General features: G+C 37.3%; 1 protein-coding gene across 1 annotated transcript in view; it reads left to right on the top strand.

Annotated features, from left to right (window-relative positions):
- The window catches only part of MSH4 (mutS homolog 4), a 113,640-nt gene extending 103,031 nt beyond the window's left edge, over positions 1-10,609 (top strand). Inside the window, exon 20 of the mRNA XM_021096463.1 lies at positions 10,319-10,609. Within this exon, the coding sequence (XP_020952122.1) occupies positions 10,319-10,510 (192 nt within the window). The 3' untranslated portion in view covers positions 10,511-10,609. The remainder of the gene's footprint in view (positions 1-10,318) is intronic.

Below are 17,404 nucleotides of genomic sequence, written 5' to 3'. Positions count from 1 at the left end.
GTGAGAGCAGACTTCCTTGTCTTGTTTCTGATCTTAGCAAGAATTTTTGAGCTTTGCACCATTGAGAATGATGTTAGCTGTGCATTTGTAATATATGGCCTTTACTGTGTTGAGGTATGTTCCCTCTGTGCGCATTTTCTGGAGGGTTCTTTATCAGAAATTGGTGTTGGGTTTTGTCAAAAGTTTTTTCTGCATCTATTGAAAGGATCATATAGTTTTGTGGTTTTTTTTGGGTTTTTTTGGTCTCTTTTTCCCTTTCTAGGGCTGCTCCCATGGCACATGGAGGTTCCCAGGCCAGGGGTCCAATCGGAGCTGCAGCTGCCAGCCTACACCACAGCCACAGCAACGTGGGATCTGAGCCGCATCTGCAACCCACACCACAGCTCACAGCAATGCCGGATCCTCAACCCACCAAGCAAGGCCAGGGATCAAACCCGCAACCTCTTGGTTCCCAGTTGGATTAGTTAACCATTACGCCACAACGGGAACTCCAGGATCATATAGTTTTTAAAATTTGTTTTGTTTTGTTTTGTTTTTGCCTTTTGAGGGCCACTCCCATGGCATAGGGAGGTTCCCAGGCTAGGGATCTAATTGGAGTGGTAGCCACCAGCCTATGCCAGAGCCACAGCAATGCAGGATCCAAGCTGTGTCTGTAACCTACACCACAGCTCATGGCGACGCCAGATTGTTAACCCACTGAGCAAGGCCAGGGATCAAACCTGCAACCTCATGGTTCCTAGTCGGATTCGTTAACCACTGTGCCACAACGGGAACTCCTAAATTTTTTTATTACTCAATAAATTTATTACATTTATAGTTGTACAGTGATCTTCACAATACAATTTTATAGGAATTCCATCCCACAACCCCAGTGCATCCCCCCACCCCCCAAAACTGTCTCCTCTGCAGACCATAAGTTTTTCAAAGTCTGGGAGTCAGTATCTTCTGCAAAGAAGTTCATTCTGTCCTTTTTACAGATTCCACATGGCAGTGAAAGCATTTGATATTGGTGTCTCATCATCTGACTGACTTCACTTAGCATGATAATTTCTAGGTCCATCTATGTTGCTAAAAATGCCAGTATTTCGTTCCTTTTGATGGCTGAGTAATATTCCATTGTGTATATGTACCACCTCTCCCTGATACACTCTTCTGTTGGTGGACATTTAGGTTGTTTCCAGGTCTTGGCTATTGCAAATTGTGCTGCAATGAACATTGGAGTACATGTGTCTTTGTGAGTCAAGGTTTTCTCTGGATAGATGCCCAGGAGTGGGATTCCTGGATCAAATGGTTGTTCTATTTTTAGTTTTTTGAGGCATCTCCATACTGTTTTCCACAGTGGTTGCACCAATTTACAATCCCACCAACAGTGTAATAGTGTTCCTTTTTCTCCACACCCTCTCTAGAATTTATTGATTGGAGACTCTTGGATGATGGCTATTTTGGCTGGTATAAGGTGGTACCTCAGAGTTGTTTTGATTTGCCTTTCTCTGATAATGAGTGATGTTGAACACTCTTTCATGTGTTTTTTGGCCATCTGTATGTCTTCTTTAGAGAATTGTCTGTTTATATCTTCTGCCCATTTTTTGATGGGGTTGTTGACTTTTTGGTATGGAGCTGCAGAAGGTGTTTATAAATTTTGGAGATTAATCCCTTGTCAGTTGATTCATTTGCAAAGATGTTTCTCCCATTCTGTGGGTTGTCTTTTTGTTTTGTTTAGGGTTTCCTTTGCTGTGCAGAAACTTTTAAGTTTGGTTAGGTGCCATTTGTTTATTTTTGTTTTTACTGTCATTACTCTAAGAGGTGGATCTGAAAAAATGTTGCTGTCATTTATGTCAGAGAGTATTTGGCCTATGTTTTCCTCTAAGAGTTTTATAGTATCTGGTCTTATATCTAGGTCTTTAATCCATTCTGAGTTTATTTTTGTGTATGGTGTTAGGGAGTGTTCTAATTTCATTCTTTTACATGTGGCTGTCCATTTTTCCAGCACCATTTATTGAATAGGCTGTCTTTTCTCCATTGTATATTCTTGCCCCCTTTGTCATAGATTAGTTGGCTGTCAGTACATGGGTTTAATTCTGGGCTTTCTATGCTGTTCCACTGATCTATATTTCTGTGTTTTTGCCAGTACCATATGGTTTTGATGGTTGTTGCTTTGTAGTATAGTCTAAAGTCCGGGAGCCTGATTCCTCCAGCTCCATTTTTCTTTTTCAGGATATCTTTGGCTATTCTGGGTCTTTCGTGGTTCCAAACAAATTTTAAAATATTTTGTTTGAGTTCTGTGAAAACTGTCCTTGGTAATTTGATAGGGATTGCATTGTATCTGAAGATTGCCTTAGGTAGTATAGTCATGTTGATAATATTGACTCTTCCAATCCAAGAGCATGTTATGTCTTTCCATCTATTTGTGTCACCTTTGATTTCTTTCATCAGTGTCTTATAGTTTTCAGAGTACAAGTCTTTTGTCTCTTTAGGTGGATTTACTCCTAGGTATTTTATTCTTTTGGATGCAATGGTAAATGGGATTGCTTCCCTAATTTATCTTTCTGATCTTTCATTGTTAGTATATAGAATGCAGTCAATTTCTGTGTATTAATTTTATATCCTGTGACTGCCAAATTCATGGATGAGCTCTAACAGTTTTCTGGTAGAGTCTTTAGGATTGTCTAGGTATAGTATCATGTCATCTGCAAATAGTGATAGTTTTACTTCTTCCTTTCCAATTTGGATTCCTTTTTTTCTTTTACTTCTCTGATTGCCATGGCTAGGACTTCCAAAACTATGTTGAATAGCAGTGGTGAGAGTGGACATCCTTGTCTTGTTCCTTATCTCAGCGGGAATTCTTTCAGCTTTTCACCATTGAGAATGGTGTTAGCCGTGAGTTCGTCTGGGTTCATCATATATGGACTTTACTATATTGAGGTAGGTTCCCTCTATGCCCACTTTCTGCAGGGTTTTTTTTTTTTTTATCAGAAATGGGTGTTGGATTTTGTCAAAGGCTTTTTCCACGTCTATTGAGAGGATCATATGGTTTTTATTCTTCAGTTTGTTAATGTGGTGTATACACTGATGGATTTGCAGATATTGAAGAACCCTTGTATCCCTGGGATAAATCCCACTGAACATGATGTACAATCCTTTTAATGTATTGTTGAATGCAGTTTGCTAGTATTTTGTGGAGGATTTTTGCATTGATGTTCATGAATGAAATTGGCCTGTAGTTTTCTTTTTTTTGTGGTATCTTTGCCTGGTTTTGGTATCACAGTGATGGCAGCCTCATAGAATGAGTTTGGGAATATCCCTTCCTCTGCAATTTTTTGAAATAGTTTCAGAAGGATAGGTGTTAGCTCTTCTCTAATGTTTGATAGAATTTGCCTGTGAAGCCATCTGGTCATGGACTTTTGTTGGAAGTTTTTAAATCACAGTTTCAATTTCAGTTCTTGTGATGGGTCCATTCATCTTTTCTATTTCATCTTGGTTAAGTCTTGGAAGATTGTACTTTTCTAAGAATTTGTCCATTTCTTCTAGGTTTTCCATTTTATTGGCATATAGTTGCATATAGTAGTCTCTTATGATCCTTTGTATTTCTGTGATGTCTGTTGTTACTTCTCCTTTTTCGTTTCTAATTTTATTGATTTGAGTCCTCTCTCTTTTTTGCTTGATAAGTCTGGCTAAGGGTTTATCAATTTTGTTGATCTTTTCAAAGAACCAACTTTTCATTTCATTGATCTTTTCTGTGGTTTTCTTTGTTTCTATTTCATTGATTTCTGCTCTGATCTTTATGATTTCTTTCCTTCTGCTAACTTTAGGTCTTGTCTATTCTCTCTCGAGCTGCTTTAGATGTAAAGTTAGATTGTTTATTTGAGCTTTTTCTTGTTTCCTGAGGTAGGCTTGTATTGCTATAAACTTTCCTCTTAGAATGGCTTTTGCTGCATCACATAGGTTTTGCAGTGTTGTATCTTTGTTGTCATTCGCTTCTAGGTATTTTTTAATTTCCTCTTTGATTTCTTCAGTGATCCATTGGTTGTTCAGTAGCATGTTGTTTAGTCTCCACGTGTTTGTGTTTTTTGCAGTTTTTTCCTTGATGTTGATTTCCGGTCTTATAGTGTTATGATTGGAAATGATGCCTAATACGATTTCATTTTTCTTAAATTTACTGAAGCTTGGTTTGTGGCCCTGAAATGTGATAAATCCTATAGGTGTTTCTTCTTGTTCCCTTATCTGTATGATAATTATCTGCGTTTTAATTTTGTGTAGATTTTTTGTGTGGTCTCCTTTTTGCAGACGATAGGGTTATAGCTTCTCTTGCTTTGATGTTTTCCCCCTCTGTGGCTGAAGTTGGTGTGGGAGCTTGCTGCAGGCTTCCTAATGGGTGGACTGTCCAGTGGTAGGTGGAGCTAATTCTTATCCCTATGGTGGGTGGGGCTTTGTCTCTGTGTGTGATTAGAAGCAGCTTTGTGCCTTGGCAGTCTTTAGGCAGCCTGTTTGCTGATGGTTGGGGCTGTGTTCCCACCCAGATTATTGTTTGACCTGGAGTTTCTCGGCTCTAATGGATGGGGTCAGATTTTTCCAAAATGGCCACCTCTAGAGGAGCTCATGCTGATGATAATTCCCAAGACCTTTACCTTGAATGTCCTCCCCCCACAAAGTTCCATTGTTTTCCCTGAATCCTCCGAGAACCACAGGCAGGACTGACCTAGATTCCTATGGAGTATCTGCTTTGCCCCAGGACCCAGTGCACATGAAAGTCTGTGTGTGCCTTTCAAGAGTGCAGTCTCTGTTTCCTCTAGTCCTGTGGAACTCCTGTGCACAAGCCCTACTGGTCCTCAATGCCAAATGCTCTGGGGCCCCTCCTCCAAATGCCAGATCTCCAGGAGTGGGAACCTGACATGGTGCTCAGAACTTTCACTCCCATGGGCAAGCCTCTACAATATATTTTCCAGTCTGTGGGCCACCCACCTGGTGAGTTTGGGGTTGCTTATATCACATAAGCTCCCCTCTACTGTCTCAGTGTGGCTTCCTCTTTGTCTTCTGGAATAGGATATCTTTTTTGGCAGTTTGCAGTCTATTTGGTTGAAGATGGTTCAGCAGTTGGTTGTAATTTTGTTGCTTTTATGAGAGAAGGTGAGCAGTCCTTCTACTCCACCATCTTAATCCCTTTCACAATTTCTTTTAAAATATTGCATTCCTCAGTCTTTTGACCTCCCAGACTGTCTTTATGCTTTTGCTTGCTGAATTACCCCATTGGAATTACTTCACTGGTAATTTTAGCAGTGCTCCACTTCTGAAGAACCTCTCATTGCCTAATTCTTCAGAATTTATCTTGCCAAATTCCAATTATGGAGAATCTCTCCAGTAGCCTTCTAGGCTTTGTGTTTCCCAATGCTGCTCAAAATATATTCAAGACAGGCTAATTTTATCCACTGCAAATTAATATATTCTAATTTTAGTTGATTATTTTACTGGTTAATTTTTTTTCTTCTGTTTTATTAATTAATAAATAGTGATTATTTCAAAATTTTCCTATTCCTGAGCCCTCAATAACTTTACTCTCTACTGAAAATTCACTTTCTTTACTTTTTGAGAAACTTGAGGTCATGCTGATGAGTCCTTAAACCTTTTATCCTTCAGAATTCTATTTTGGAGTTTCTGTTTTTTACCCATTTCTTTCCCTACCTATCTCAGAGGAAGAGATTACCTTTCAACCTTTTTAAGGTTAATTTTTCTACCTTCTTTCCAGCCCCATTAAGATATAACTTCATCAGTTTCATTTCTCTTTGCATCCTTAGTATTTTTTTTTCCACTGGTTCTTCTTTTTACTACAAATATGGTTAGGCCTTCCTTCCTCCCTCCTTCCCTCCCTCCCTTCCTTCCTTCCTTCCATATTTTTCATACTGTATTTCTCTTCCTTTTACTGTACATTTCTCAAGGGTAGTCTGTACTTGCTTTTTCCATTGTCCACTTGCACATTGGATCTTGTCATCAATCTACTGAAAGTTTCTTCTTAAATACCAACTATTTATATAATCTTATGGCCTTTTTTTTCACTTCTTATCTTCTCTGTTCCCTTTATAGTGTTCGAAACTACTCTTCTTTATGTTTTCATAATTCTTCCCTGTTTTGGCTACTGTAGAATTATGTTCTGGATGTTTTCATTCTCCTACCTCTTTGATAATTACTTCTTTCCTTTCTTCCCTAGTGCTTTTTATTATTCCACCTACTAAATAGAAGTATTCCTAAGATTTTACCCTTGTTTCTTTGTTCAAAATTCTATACTCTTTATCATCCTTTCCTCAGTTTCCATTTCGTTTCAGACCCTGAGTCTCTGTATTTTTTTACATATTTCTTCTTGAAATTTTAATTTATATTTTCACTCTTCAGTGGGTCCAAAATTAAATTTAGCATCTTTTGAGAAATTTCATCTCTTCACTTTCAAATCTCCCTTTAGAGTCTATGAATCCTTCTTTACTACCTCTTATTAGGACTATGCAGTAGGTTCTCTCTCTTTTCCAACCCATCCTATGTACTTCTACCAGGTTGTCTTCTAATGCATAGTTCTTATCATGTTATTTCCTGATCAGAAATTTTCAGCTGCTTCTTACCTGATACAAGTTGAACTCCTTAGCCTAATGTTGAAAGTCTTCTATGATTATTTCTCAAAATATAATCTGAGAATTACCTATATTAGAATACTGGGTACCATCCCAGAATTTCAAAGGTCTCCTGTGGCTCAAGAATATACATTTTTAACCAATCTTCAGGTGATTTTTAAGCACACAAAAACTCGTTAACTGCTGCTTTATGATCTCCTTTTGTTTACTACCCCAACCTTACATAAATTTTCTCAATTTAACCATAACATACATTTCTACTACATTGTATTACTTGTCATTTCATCATTTTGACCTGATTGTGTACCGTGCTTTTTAATGTGTTTGCTCTGTTTTCTCCATATGGAATGCTCTACCATCTAGGCTCTTCTTTCCATCAAGATTCATTTCAAATACTCCATCCTATTTAAGCTTTTCTTGACCCAAGCTGGAAGTGAACTTTCTTTCCTCTGAACATTTTGTACCTCTTACAGAATTTTTCATGATTACCTTAATCAATTGCTTGTAAACATGTCAGTTTCACTGTAAGACTTAGATTTTTGACTTCATTATTTATGTCAGGATGACTTTTTTTTTTTTTGTCTTTTTGCCATTTCTTGGGCCACTCCCATGGCATATGGAGGTTCCCAGGCTAGGGGTCCAATCGGAGCTGTAGCTGCCAGCCTACGCCAGAGCCACAGCAACACAGGATCCGAGCCGCGCGTCTGCAACCTACACCACAGCTCACGTCAACGCTGGATCGTTAACCCACTGAGCTAGGGCAGGGATCGAACCCGCAACCTCATGGTTCCTAGTCGGATTCGTTAACCACTGCGCCACGATGGGAACTCCAGGATGACATTTTTTTATGTCCTATAGTCAGAAACAGAAATTACGGGGTCTGGAATATAGATAGTAATAGACATTCAATAACTGTTATTTAAATAATAAACTGTTAGTTAATCAATCAGTGTATCAAATGATGGATATATGAATATATGATAATCGTATTCTATCTCATGGAAGCATTTTTGCTATTGTGACAATAGAGATCTATCTGGATCCTGGCCATTGAGGAGTTGAAGGGATTGTATTTCACTTAGTGAATGGAAACTGACTAAGACTTTACCTAACAGTTCAGATTAAAAACTGCTGATTCCCCTACCTAGCTCAGGCAAAGAAGTGAAAGAAGAATTTTCCAGCTGTACTCCCAACCCTGAATGAAAGTATTCAAGAACTGAATATCTTACAGATGGCCAACAAACACATGAAAGAATGCTCAACATCGCTGATTATAAGAGAAATGCACATCAAAACTACCATGAGATATCACCTCACACCAGTCAGAATGGCCATCTTTAATAAATCCACAAATAACAAGTGCTGGAGGGGCTGTGGAGAAAAGGGAACCCTCCTGCACTATTGGTGGGAATGTAAACTGGTACAGCCACTATGGAGAACAGTTTGGAGATACCTTAGAAATCTATACATAGAACTTCCATATGACCCCGCAATCCCACTCTTGGGCATCTATCCAGACAAAACTCTACTTAAAAGAGACACGTGCACCCGCATGTTCATTGCAGCACTATTCACAATAGCCAGGACATGGAAACAACCAAATGTCCATCGACAGATGATTGGATTCGGAAGAAGTGGTATATATACACAATGGAATACTACTCAGCCATAAAAAAGAATGACATAATGCCATTTGCAGCAACATGGATGGAACTAGAGAATCTCATCTTGAGTGAAATGAGCCAGAAAGACAAAGACAAATACCATATGATATCACTTATAACTGGAATCTAAGATCCAGCACAAATGAACATCTCCTCAGAAAAGAAAATCATGGACTTGGAGAAGAGACTTGTGGCTGCCTGATGGGAGGGGAGGGAGTGGGAGGGATCGGGGCTTGGGCTTATCAGACACAACTTAGAATAGATTTACAAGGAGATCCTGCTGAGTAGCATTGAGAACTTTGTCTAGATACTCATGTTGCAACAGAAGAAAGGGTGGGGAAAAAAAAATGTAATTGTAATGTATACATGTAAGGATAACCTGACCCCCTTGCTGTACAGTGGGAAAATTAAAAAATTATATATATATTAAAAAATAAATAAATAAAAAATAATCACCTTGTATACCTTAAAAAATAAATAAATAAAGTTATGATGAGAAAAAAAGAAAAATAAATAAATAGCAATAAAAGCTACTGGAAATTATGACTTAATTATTAACAAACTATACTTAATGATACCCAAGAAATACTGCTTAAAAAATGGAATTTTCTAATACTTTGGAAGACCTTTAGATATTCAGTTCTTTTTTTTTTTTTTCATTTATATAATTTTTTAATTTTCCCACTGTACAGCAAGGGGGTCAGGTTATCCTTACATGTATACATTACAATTACATTTTTTTTCCCCACCCTTTCTTCTGTTGCAACATGAGTATCTAGACAAAGTTCTCAATGCTACTCAGCAGGATCTCCTTGTAAATCTATTCTAAGTTGTGTCTGATAAGCCCAAGCCCCGATCCCTCCCACTCCCTCCCCTCCCATCAGGCAGCCACAAGTCTCTTCTCCAAGTCCATGATTTTCTTTTCTGAGGAGATGTTCATTTGTGCTGGATCTTAGATTCCAGTTATAAGTGATATCATATGGTATTTGTCTTTGTCTTTCTGGCTCATTTCACTCAGATGAGATTCTCTAGTTCCATCCATGTTGCTGCAAATGGCATTATGTCATTCTTTTTTATGGCTGAGTAGTATTCCATTGTGTATATATACCACATCTTCCGAATCCAATCATCTGTCGATGGACATTTGGATTGTTTCCATGTCCTGGCTATTGTGAATAGTGCTGCAGTGAACATGCGGGTGCACGTGTCTCTTTTAAGTAGAGTTTTGTCTGGATAGATGCCCAAGAGTGGGATTGCGGGGTCATATGGAAGTTCTATGTATAGATTTCTAAGGTATCTCCAAACTGTTCTCCATAGTGGCTGTACCAGTTTACATTCCCACCAATAGTGCAGGAGGGTTCCCTTTTCTCCACAGCCCCTCCAGCACTTGTTATTTGTGGATTTATTAATGATGGCCATTCTGACTGGTGTGAGGTGATATCTTATGGTAGTTTTGATTGCATTTCTCTTATAATCATATTGCTGTTTATTTTAAAAATGTAATTTACCCCCCAGGCAGTATTTTCTTTTAGGCTCTAGCAATTTCTGTATTGGACTCTCTTGAGGGACGAACAGTTTACTGATGACCCATTCTGTTCTACCAGTTTATTTGTTGGGGAAATAAAGTAGGAGATAGCAGAGTAGTACTCCTGAGTGACATTTAAAATTATGAATACTGAATAGCAATGAACAGAGTCCTATTTATTTTCCCATACCTTTTAAAGAGAAAATGTTTGTAGAACATAATCTGGTGGATTTTCTGTTACCTTTTGATTTTGTATTGAGAAATTTGACCTGTGTAGCAGATGTTTTCATTGAAAAGTCATTTTCAAGGATAAGTAGTAAATACTCATTAGAAATTTTATTCCCCCAAAAAACATTTATTTATTCTGGTGTATTATTTGCTAGTTGGATGAGACTGGCTTATCCAAAGGAGTTAGTTAGCCATTGCATTCTTATTTCTATGAAAGGAAATAGGATATTGCCAAAATAAAAACCATAGTATTCATATTTTAATTTTTATATATTTTTTTCAATTGACAGCAAAATCAAAGGAGTACCCCTGAGATGGAAAGACAGAGAGCTGTGTACCATCTAGCTACTAGGCTTGTTCAAACTGCTAGAAACTCTCAATTGGATCCAGACAGTTTACGAACATATTTAAGTAATCTCAAAAGGAAGTATGAAGCAGATTTTCCCAGGGCTGAACAAGTTTCAGGGAAAACTGAAGAATAACAACAATTCATATCTTACACTAATGAAATAATATGTCTTAATGAGGAACCTAGAATTCATTTTTCTCACGAGCAAAAGAAAAGAATACTTGCTAAATTTTATATTTTAATTGAAAATTACATTATATTATTCTCAGAATATCTATATGTTCTATAAAAGAAAGTATTTGTTATATAACTTAAGGACTGATTTTTACGTTAGAAAAAATAAGTCTAATGTGATATTTTCTTATTTATGAAACCATGTTATTATATCTTATGTTTATTTATGTTTACAAGTTATGGTTTAAAATGTTATCGTAAATACTTTAACTGAAAGAAACTTTTCCTTTTTGGTCTGAAAACTTGGATGAGGTTTTCTTTCACACTCTTTCTAAAGCAGTGTTTCTTTTACCCTCTTATTATAATTCAGTAATCTCTTAATAACCCCAGATTCCAACACTAGATGCTTCTGAAGTTTGTTAGAATGGTGTTGAGAATTTTAAAGTATTCCTTTTGGAATTTATGATAGTTATAAAGGGTGATATTAAGCAAATAGATATTTTGTAATGCAGAGGGTTTCTGGAGTTAGTTACCAAATAGCCAAATGTTTCATTTCCTACTCACCAACTTCTTCTCTTTTCCCCTTTCCAAATTTTCATTTTTGACCTTTTTTTTTTTAAAGTGAGTAACCAAGATAGCAGAAAAGTGGTATTGATATATTTCCCCCAACTTTGCTTCACCAGGGAGCATTTATAGAACTATTTTTCCATAGTCATGTGGCTGACATCACCATTTAGAGTTAACCCAAAGGTTATTTTGGTTTCGTAAATGGACAAAAGAAAATGGAAAACCATCAATTATTCAGTAACTGCAAAAGAACTGGTTTTTTTGCTTTTTTTTGATCTTTTTACCATTTCTTGGGCCGCTCCTACAGCATATGGAGGTTCCCAGGCTAGGGGTTGAATGGGAGCTGTAGCCACCAGCCTATGCCAGAGCCACAGCAACTCGGGATCAGAGCCACATCTGTGATCCTTAACCCACTGAGCAAGCGCAGGGATCGAACCCACAACCTCATGGTTCCTAGTCAGATTCGCTAACCACTGAGCCACAACGGGAACTCCAGAACTGTTGTCTTCTTAAGCATTTTATATCCACAGTTCAATCCCAGTAGGTTACTTACTTGCATAATTTCAGCCCAAAGTCCTAAAATAGAGAAGATATTCTTGGAAACTAAGTATCTGGAATTCAGGATATACATTCAATAGGCTGCAGGAGTCGTAGTAATTTGACCAAAAAAAATTGTTCACAGACTGGTTAGGGCCCTATTTTGATAGTATATGCGTATTTTTATAAAATGTAATGTTAGTATTTTTGACTTTATTAAACTCTTTCTCAGCATTCTAAGTACATATTAGTAGCCGGGTAAAGTTATAATTTGAATGACATATACTTTTTTGAAAAGTAATTGTAAATTAGTGTTTGGAATTATATTAGATGTATATTAAATGTTTTGTTGGAACTATGTATATTTCCTATTGCCATGTTTTAGAAATAGAGCACCACAGTATTTGAATTTGACCATTAGCCACATTTTAGTTCACAGCCTTTGAAATGAATTATATTTTATACAGTCATTTCTACGAGCAGTTAGATAATTAGGCTTTTGGAAAATTTCTAGAAGGCACTTAGGAGGGAAAGGGTTGTTTGGGAGGACATGGAAGAAAGGGAAGGAAGCAGTAAAAGGCAGAAAGGGAGCAAGGGCTGTGGAACAAAAACAGGCAAGCAGAGACAGATGTGAAGTATTAAATATACTGAATATCATTTCCTTAAATGTATTACCTTTCCTTTACATTTAACCCCAATATTAAATTCCACCAGACTTTTAAGAAATTCTTCATCACTTAGAGCTTTTGATGCAAAAATTACAGCCAACTGATTAATCTCTTTTATTTTAGATTTGAAATGCTGAAATAAAAATGGGTTTATATCTTCTTAAAATTAAATTACTTTTTCTTCAGTCATTTTTGTGAGGCAGAAACATATGAAAAAGTAAATCAAATGAAGATATAATTATTAAGTCGTGGTATGATAGAAAAGAGGTGAATACTAGGGAGACAATCCATTCTTTAATTTTCAGGTCTATTTGCTTTACTCTTCAGTACCTCTTTGCTTTTGCCTTTCTCTAAAATTACAGATCATTATCTTATAATCCAGCCTTTTAAGATAAGTGTCCATAATGTTTTATCAAACTCCTTGAATTTCTACTGCAAAGCCATTCTTTTAGTCTGTTACATCTTTTTCCTGACATAAACTAATCTTTTTTAAGTCTAGAGGTAAGTTATATGGGAGTAGAGGAAATGGGCAGTTTATCTTCATACCTAGGAAGTTTAATACATTTGTTTATTTTTAAATTTATTATGGTAATTTATATACAGTGAAATTAACTTTTTTGGTGTACAATTTTATGAATTTTAGCACACTTTTGGATTAGTGGAACCACTACCACAATCAAGATACAGAACAGTTCTATTATCACCACATGATTCCCTAGTACTTTCCCTTTGTAGCATTCCCTAGTACTTTCCCTTTGTAGCCAAATTCTTCCCTGACCCCTAAATCTAACCCAGCAATCACTGGGAATGGTTAGGTGTTCCTTTCCTATAGTTTTGTTTTTCTAGGCATATAGTATGTAACTCTTTGAGACTAGCTTCTTTTACTGAGCATCATGCACTTTAGAATTTACTCATGTGGTTTTTCCTTTTTATTGCTGCCTAGTATTCCATTGCTTGTATGTACCACAGTTTATCCATTCATTCACTGAAGAACATCTAGTTTTTGGTGATTATAAATAAAGCCATTATAAACATTTGTGTGGGGATTTTGTGTGAATGTTAAGTTTTAATTTATTTAGGTTAAATAGGAGTAGAATGGCTCTGTCGTATTGTTAGTGTCTATTTAATTTCATGAGAAGCTGGAAAACTATTTTTCAGAGTGTCTGTACCATTTTGCATTCCTGTCAGCCAAGTATGAGAGTTCCAATTGTCCCATGTGTCCTTTAGCACTTGGTGTATTGCTGGGGTTTATTTGTTTGTTTAATTTTTGTCTGTTCTAATAGACATATAGTGACTAATGCATTTAAAATATTTTAAAACTATTTTGACCATTCTTTAGCAAGGAAACAATTTTTAAAAATATTTTTCCTAAATAGTTTTTAGGTGCTTTTTAGTTTAACCTCTCCAGTAACACATTTGAAAATCTTTCCCTTCCAGCAAAAGTCTTAGAGTAGGCTTCACTGTTAAAAAACTTCAAAAAGTCGTGAGTTCAACAGAAACAAACCCAGCTGGAATCCATGAGGTCACGGGTTTGATCCCTGGCCCCACTTAGTGGGTTGAGGATCCGGCATTGCCATGAGCTGTGGTATAGGTCGCAGATGTGGCTCAGATCTGGCCTTGCTGTGTCTGTGGTATAGGCCAGCAGCTGTACCTTCGGTTTGAACCCTAGCCTGGGAACGTCATATGTTGCAGGTGTGGCCCTAAAAAGTAAAAAACAAAAACAAAAACAAAAGAACTACAAAAGTCTAATTCAGTAATATTTACCATGAATCAAGAAACATACTAGGAGCACAGAAAATATCTGACCATGAAGTAAAATTTTAAAGTGCAGTAAAGAGAACAAAACATATACCAGGGTTGGGACACCATGTGATGAGTACAATAGTAGAGGAACATGGGAAGGATATTAGCACAAGATAAGTGTACAAATCTTTGTGGATCAAGGGAGTTTAAAGGGTAGTGAAATATGTCAGGTGTTCAGGAAGGGAAGAACATTTTAGGTAAAATCAGCATATATAAAAGCAAAGAGTTGTGAAATGGCAAGTGGTTTGGTTTAGCTGGGGGATAGAGTGCATGGAGGGTGGAAAATGATGAAGGAGGTGCTTTATATCAATTCTCCTTTAGATGACTGAGGAGTTTGTAGGTCTGTGGCTGGAGGGTGGAAGAGAGTGGTGGTGGTGGTAGTAGAGGGAGAGGATGAGCAGATTTCCATTTTAGAAAGATCATCTGAGTGGTAGCATAAATGGTTTTGGGATGTGTGTTTGAAACCAGAATCAAGGAGATGAAATAGTTTAAGAAACTAGTTTCAGCTGTCCAGAAGAGAATAGACGATTAAGGATAGAAACAATGAGAATGGAACAGATGTGTGTGTGTGTGTGTGTGTGTGTGTGTGTGTGTGTGTGTGTGTGTGTGTGTGTGAAGGAGAAGAAAGGAGAGGGCGGAGTGGCTGGTGAAGGAGAGATGTTGATTTGAAAGCTATTAAGGAGAGTCAGTGCTGACTAGATTTAGTGACTCATCCAATTTCTCGGTGAAGGGAAAGTATTATAGATTGCATTGTGTCCCCTCAAAAGAGATGGTTAAGTCTTAATTCCCTCCACCTCAGAATGTGATCTTATTTTGGAGATAGAATCATTTCTTAATTGGTTAAGATGAGTTCATACTGGAGTAGGGTGGACCCCTAATCCGATAGGAAAAGCCATGTGAAGAAGAGGATTGGAGTGATAAATCTACAAGTCAAGGAATGCCAAAGATTGCTGGAAAACCACCAGAAATTAGGAACAGGCAAGGAAGAATTCCCCTATAGTTTTCGGAGAGAGTGTGGTTCTGTGCTAACACTTCAGTTTTGAACTTCTGGGCTCCAAACTATGAGACAGTAAATTATAGTTGGTTTAAGACACTTAGTTTGTGTACCTTGTTAAAAGTAGCCCTAGCAAGTTAATTGAGAAGGAAAGAGTTAAATATGATTCTAGGTGGTAATGCCATCAACCTTGTTGTGAAATACGGAAATAAGGAAAATTCTAGTAGAAGTTCCTGAAATTTAGGTGCTATTTGTTGCCCACTCTCTAGCAATGTTGTGAGCCATGTTCAATGAAAGTGATGACTAGATAAAATTAATTAAGCTCTCTTATAGCTGAAGATATAAGAGGAGGAGGGTGGAAGAAAAGGATGGAAACTAGAGAATTAATTTAAAAGATTTGCTGGCAAATTTGCCCAGATAATTCACTTCATCTGGATCAGCAATCTTGTTTCTTTATAAGCTAGATTAAAGGTATTTTTTCATTTTCTTCATGTTAACACATATTTTCAACCAAAATAATTAACTCTTTTACATGCTACTGGTAAAATATTCAAATGTTAATGAACTATGTATTGTGTGAACTTCCTATATACTTATTTATGAACTTAAAATATGCTCAATCATAATTAATGTAGTTTAAATGTAATAAATAAACATTCCTATAATTCAACCCTAAAATGCATATAAGGGAATGAAAATGGAAGGAAAGGAAAAGCAAGTGATCTAGTTATATTGTTTCTTTGCCATTTCTGCTCTATTCTTCAGAAACTTAAACAACACAATCACTTCATCTTACTCTAAGACTGGAATGAATACCCTTTCTTATGAATTTTCAAAATTTTGATAGTCCCCAAATTGCAGATAGACAAAATGGATACTGTCAGCCACAATCTGCTAAAGTGGATCTAAATGCAGTGATGTGATGGGGAACAGATTCTTATTTTCAGGGACTGTGAAGTGTCCATGATTTTTACCTTACTTGCAGACTAGCTGTTTAGCTTACCATAGTATCATGTTTGGTGTCAGAGAACAAAAGACCAGGGCAGAAACAAAGAACCTTATTATTATTACTAGTGGCACAGCATGCACCTGTGTTTGTATTGGTTCCATGTACCCCCATCCTCTAAGACTTGGAGTGGTCCAGGTAGATGTGGACATAGTAGATTGATGTTTTGATGTTTTGATGTTATAGCTGAAGAACCCTAAGCTTGGGAAACTCCAGTTGTTGGGGGTTTTTTAGGTTTGGTTGGTTTTTTTCGCTTTTTAGGGCCGCGCCTGTGGCATATGGAAGTTCCCAGGCTAGGGGTCTAATCAGAGCAGCAGCTGCCGGCCTATGCCACAGCCAGAGCAATGAGTCATCCGAGCCATGTCTGTGATCCACATCACAGCTCAGGGCAATGCCAGATCCTTAACCCACTGGGCAAGGCAGGGTTGGAACCCATGTCCTCATGGGTTCATAACCCACTGAGCCACAATGAGAACTCCTGGGAAACTCCAGTCTTTTTTTTTTTTTTTTTTTTTTTTGCCTTTTCTAGGGCCGCTCTTGCAGCATATGGAGGTTCCCAGACTAGGGGTCTAATCGGAGCTGTAGCCGCCAGCCTACACCAGAGCCACAGCAACACAGGATCCGAGCCGCGTTTGCAACCTACACCACAGCTCACGGCAATGCCAGATCCTTAACCCACTGGGTAAGGCCAGGGATTGAACCCACAACTTCATGGTTCCTAGTCAGATTCGTTAACCACTGCGCCATAAGGGAACTCCACTCCAGTCTTTTAAAGTGAGCTTCAAGCAAACCTGCTTGACCATTTCCCCAGAGAAAGACATTGCCTTTATTATATTAGACATTGAAGAAAACTGCCCTCTACTCAGAGGGAGCCACTGTGTCTTCTAAGGCTACTCACTGCACAAACATCCTTAAAAGGTGGTCAAGAGTGATATAGTCAGTGCCTCTGCTCATAAGACAGGTGGAAGCATGAGAGATCCATGGAGAATTGTCCCCCGTTCTGACCTTTGTGTTGCAAAAGTTTGACCATATCGTTATATAGAGTTATTACCTTAGATATTCCAAAAGAAAAGAGCTAAGAAATTGTTTTAGAATATATTCTGATTTTTTAAAGATGTTAAGTTTCTTTATAATCAAATACGCAGATTTAACTGATAATATTTTCATTTTGATGTAACATTGGATCAAAATTACCCATTTCTTTATTATATTAAATGTATATAATTTGGAGGTGGGTAAAATGGGTTAAGGTGGTCAAATGTTGCACTTTCAGTTATA

The sequence above is a fragment of the Sus scrofa genome, chromosome 6 (assembly GCF_000003025.6).
Source record: "Sus scrofa isolate TJ Tabasco breed Duroc chromosome 6, Sscrofa11.1, whole genome shotgun sequence".
NCBI classification, from domain to species: Eukaryota; Metazoa; Chordata; class Mammalia; order Artiodactyla; family Suidae; genus Sus; species Sus scrofa.
The sequence above is the reverse complement of the archived record's forward strand: the minus strand, read 5'-3'. Positions and strand labels throughout refer to the sequence as shown.